The sequence below is a fragment of the Fulmarus glacialis genome, unplaced genomic scaffold (genome assembly GCF_000690835.1).
Source record: "Fulmarus glacialis isolate BGI_N327 unplaced genomic scaffold, ASM69083v1 scaffold31911, whole genome shotgun sequence".
NCBI classification, from domain to species: Eukaryota; Metazoa; Chordata; class Aves; order Procellariiformes; family Procellariidae; genus Fulmarus; species Fulmarus glacialis.
The window spans coordinates 1-4889 of NW_009192667.1; the positions used below are offsets into that span (position 1 = coordinate 1).

The 4889-nt window shown below is 43.5% G+C and overlaps 1 protein-coding gene across 1 annotated transcript; it reads left to right on the top strand.

Annotated features, from left to right (window-relative positions):
- Window positions 1-1998: 1998 nt before the first annotated feature.
- On the top strand, window positions 1999-4594 carry LOC104083637 (schlafen family member 5-like; the record flags this gene model as incomplete). Its single annotated transcript, XM_009587173.1, is given in 3 exon segments — window positions 1999-2230; window positions 2232-2759; window positions 3824-4594. Coding segments are annotated over 3 exon segments (1531 nt in total), but the record flags the coding sequence as incomplete, so codon positions are not given.
- Between the last annotated feature and the right edge of the window lie 295 nt (window positions 4595-4889).

The window sequence follows — 4889 nt, forward strand, 5'->3', positions numbered from 1 at the left end:
GGCACGAATCCGCTTTTCGGACAACACAGTGGAGTTCAGCAAACACGGTCTGTTTCACAGAAGTTAGTTACTTGTTCTCTGTTACCCTTAAAACCAGTTTTGTTCTGCTCCAGGGCTGCATTTCTTTACCTGACCATCTGAGAGCTATTTCTGACCTTGGGATCTCCTGTGCTCTCTCTCTTACCGCCCCACACCTGAATCCAGCTCTGCATCCTGTATCCCACATCTCAAGACCTCTGCTGTCCTACCAGACCTGTATTTTTGCACTCTGCATCATCATGTTATAGACAGAAAGATCTCACCCTGTGCAGAAGACCTGCTTGTTGCTGCTGTCTGTATAAATTGATGGTTGTTATCCACAGCCACCTGGTTATTAGAAAAAATGCTATTGCAGGTAAACCAAGTGAAAGCAAAGCTCCGAACAGTTCAACAAAGCTCCAAACAAAGCACCCAGATAAGCCTCCGACCTGAGACCTTGAAACTCAGTACGCTCCCCATGGCGTGGTACTAGCAATGCTGTATTGCTGCTCTGCAGGGCTAAGCACCAAGTATTTGTGTGTTGGATGTCTGATGGGCTTAGACGTTTATCTCGCTCGGTAAGTTAATTCTGCCACCCTGCTTACTGCTAGAGGGGAACTTCAGGCTGGGACACACAAGGAAAGTAAAGCTCAGCTCTTACCATGCAGGGATGGAGAACCTTGCCTTCGTTTTATTTTTTAGGTGAAGACCTTGATTATTTCAGAAACACTTCAGCTATAAAAGCAGCAATGGTTGCTGAGCAACAGATACTCCCACATACCAAGCCCTGAAAGACAAGGGAATAGAAGTAGCCGGGGGCAATGTAAATCCTATAATTGCAGAGCAGGGCTGTGGCTTGAGGTCAAGCTCTGAAACACACGGGAGGGACACGGAATTCCAGGTCCTTGTCCAGTGTCAGAACCACTCCAATCAGTAGCAAACAGATACTTTCTCATTACACATATTCGATGGATTTTTTTTTTCCAAATTCTGACCCATAGATGTATGTATTAATTGCTAATTTTTCTAATTATTTTTGTAATTTTGCTATCTTTTCACATCTATTTTCAGTATTACTCTCAGATGATTGATTTACTGTTCTCATTAAACATAGTCGATGGATTTTTTTTTTTCCAAATTCTGACCTATAGATGTATGTATTAATTGCTAATTTTTCTAATTATTTTTGTAATTTTGCTATCTTTTCACATCTATTTTCAGTATTACTCTCAGATGATTGATTTACTGATCGGTTAATAGTGTTTTGGTACAGGATATTCAACTGCTGTTTCTTGATGAGAATGTGTTTTTTAAATGGAAGGCTGTGACACAGCCAGTGTAAATGTATGCTTGCATTTGAGATTTGCCTTTGTGTTATGAATGTGCATAGCTGTAATTTTAACCTGTAAATTTAAGAGAGGATTTGTGTTAATATTTTTTAAAATTACTGTTACTCATTATTTTGGAGGAGTACCAAGTTTAGCATTGGGATGAGAGGTATCTTCATGTATTCCCCTATATTTAATAGGAATGTGTATCTATACATCAGGATGATGCTCCTAGGTGCCTTTTCCTATATGCATTGTGTTTTACCAGTCAGGAGTGTAGGAGATGCTGCAAGCGGGCTGCTCCATCTGGTTCAACCGCCGGTCTCTCACTGTGGCAGCAACATGTCCTTCAGAGGAATACCTAGGTAAAGAGAAGGCAGAGAGAAAGGAGGCAGATCCTTCCAAAGAGACTTTTCCTTGTTCCATTTAGAAGTCAGGCATGCCTGAAGCATGGAGGTTATACTTCTTTCGTTCATATAAAAAATCCTTACAGATTTACCATCAGGTATCATGGGAATGCTGAATTTTTTACTCACATTAAATCATTTACATTTGATGACCCCATGGTATAATATATTCCTCCAGTAACTGATGTGTTGAGTAACTTATTTGCTATATTTTGTTTTTCTAATTTTTGATTTCTTTTTTCTAGTGGGTTCTAATGAAATCATATGGAAGCCAGAAACTCTCTGCACCGACCTGTTCTCGGAGTATCCTGGATTAGAGGATTTAATGAAAGAACAAATCCACCCACTTAACAAGGGGGTACTGATATTTTCAAGGAGTTGGGCTGTTGACATTGGATTGTGGAAAAAAAACCAGGATGTTGTGTGTGATGTTCTTTTAGTAGCTGAAAATGCATGTCCAGTATTGTATACTGTAGTTCAAGGATGGCTCTTCTGCTGAGTATGAAAACTTGAGAGAAACTGCTTATGCATTAAAGCAGAAACTAGTCAATGAGGGGGGATACGCTTCAAAAGTGTGTGTGATTCCCCAAATACTGCACCTGAATGACACAAAGAACCAGATGGAAGTTGCAGAAGATGATGTTCCCCAGCAAGAAACCCAAGAAAACCCGTGTGGTTACACCAGCTTGTACCCAGAGAATTACGTCCTCACCTCCAGGGACATCCCCATGTTCCTGCGTGCACTTGTGATTGTTGTGCTGCGCTTTAAGTCCTACTTAAGTGACCATCTTGGCTGTGAGATTTTCAGCCTTCTCACTCTCAAACAGTATGAGCTGCTCTCTAAGAACCTGCACAAAGTCAAGGAGCAGTTTGTCCTTGGTCTTCCTGGAACAGGGAAAACAATCGTGGCTTTGAAGATCATTGAGAGCATAAGAAACATTTTTCACTGTTCTGCAAATGAGATACTCTACATTTGTGAAAATCAACCCTTGAAGAAGTTTGTGGGGTAAGCAGTAACGTGTATTTCCCCTTTTTTCTTTCACTCCATCCTCTGTCCATACAGCACAAGCCCTGCTGATTTTACATCTGTTTGCCAAATATATGACTTTGGCTGACACTAACACACAATAATCATCTCAAAAAAGGTGTTAGTATTGAAAGTATTATTGAGCTGAGCTCTGGCCCAGATCCAGCGTTCACTGACTGCAGTGAGAATCCCACGTTCAGTGATTGCTGGATTCTGTTAGACCTTCAAAAGCCGATGGCCTTAGTTTAACAGTCTATTACAGCTGATGCTGACACCAAAAATACCCACCTGCCTTTCTCTGTTGCTGCCTCAACACTGCCTGTGCTGGGCCTGATGCAAGCTCTTGTGCAGCTGTCCCCCCTTGGACCCGGGCCACCTAGACAAAGAGAACAGAAACGAATGCCCTTTTGGTAGAGGATTTCAGGCAGAGCAGTTCCCCGGTCCTGTTCTCGCTGCCTTTCCACTTGCATCAACACCAAGAGGTCAGCAGGCCACCACGGTGGACAAGGGCCCTTGCATCAGGGAATGGCAGCCTAGCTCAGGCAGGGCAGTGCCCAAGCAGCAGGTCCTGGCCCCAGCAGGCAGATGGCCGGGCAGAAGTGCTGCCAGGCTCTGCTCACCCTGGGGAGAACAGGGAACCCGTCCTTCCTGCGGGAGCTCAGGCACCGTGCTGCCTTCCCTGGGCCAGGGAGGGCAGGGCAGAGGGACACCCCTGGGGAGCCTTGCCACGGGGTCCCCATGTAGGAAGGGTGGGCCTGAGTCTCCTCTTAGGGTAGAGCCAAAGCCAGTTGGCGGGGGCTGTGCAGGCTGTGCAGCAATGCCGGCGCACAGCCAAGCCGTTGGAATAAATGTTTCCACCAGGAAAATAATACAGCACGCTGCAGCTGAGATAGGAAGTTTTGCATTTTTAGACAGCAAGCAGCAATAGCCCTCCAAGGAAGAACCCACTGAGAAATGGAGGCAGTCAATACTGATTCGTCTGGTCACATCTTCTTTTTATTTACTATATGGTTTCTTTGGGGTTTGGTTTGGTTTTTTTTTAGAAATGAGATCTGCCGGTCTGTGACATGTGTTGCCTTCTTAAATGGGAACTTCCCAGAAGTGAAACACATTGTGGTTGATGAAGCTCAGAATTTTCGTCGTAAAGAAAACTGGCACAAATGTGCCCAGGAGCTAGTCAAGAAAAAAAATGGCATTTTCTGGGTCTTCCTGGATTTCTTCCGGTCCACTCACCCGTATGGTTGTGGTCGTAAGTTTTCAGAGCTGTATCCTCAGGAATGGTTGACCAAAGTGGTCCGTAATGCCAAGCAAATACACAATTTCATGTTTGAGCTAATGGAGGAAATCCTCCAAGTACGTAAATCCTCCACACGTATGCCCTATAAGGTGCTGGAAGAGTTGTTTGAACAGGCTGAACGTGCCCATTTTTTGTTAGGTGACTACGTAATAAAACAAAATATGGAAACATCTGAAATGGCAAAGTATGTGACCAGGCAGTGCAACAGCTATATCCAGCAAGGCTATACCGTCAAAGATGTTGCAATCCTGTGCAGTACACAGCATGCAGCCCAGGTCTTCAGTCAGATATTGGAACCTGAGCTAAAAAGACAAACAAGAAAATGCAGGGTGAGGTTGGTCTTGGGGCCAGCGGAGAATGTTTTAGAAAACATTATTGTTATTGACAGCATCCGACACTTCTCAGGCCTAGAAAGGAGGATTGTGTTTGGCATCCACCCTGTCCCTTTACAAGAGAAGGTATCTCTCAGTCTTTTGCTCTGTGTGGCACCCAGAGCCAACACCAAATTCCATTTGCTGTATCACAAAGAAAAGACGTTCTTGAGAGACACATCTTTAGACAACAGTTTAGTCTTATCTAGGGCTATGGACACTAGAATGCTTCGCTAATTTTTTGTTTGGTGATATTATAGGGCAGCCTTAAGATTTTTTGATGCCCTTTCTGTAGCCTATGCAAAAAAAAAAAAAAATCATTATGCAGTTTCACATACATATTTCATCATGTGTAGGCCTGTAGGATGTCATAAAATTGATTTTAATTACAGGACATCGCCACCTGGAGAGAAAAAATTGCTGAAAATGGCAATTGCAGAA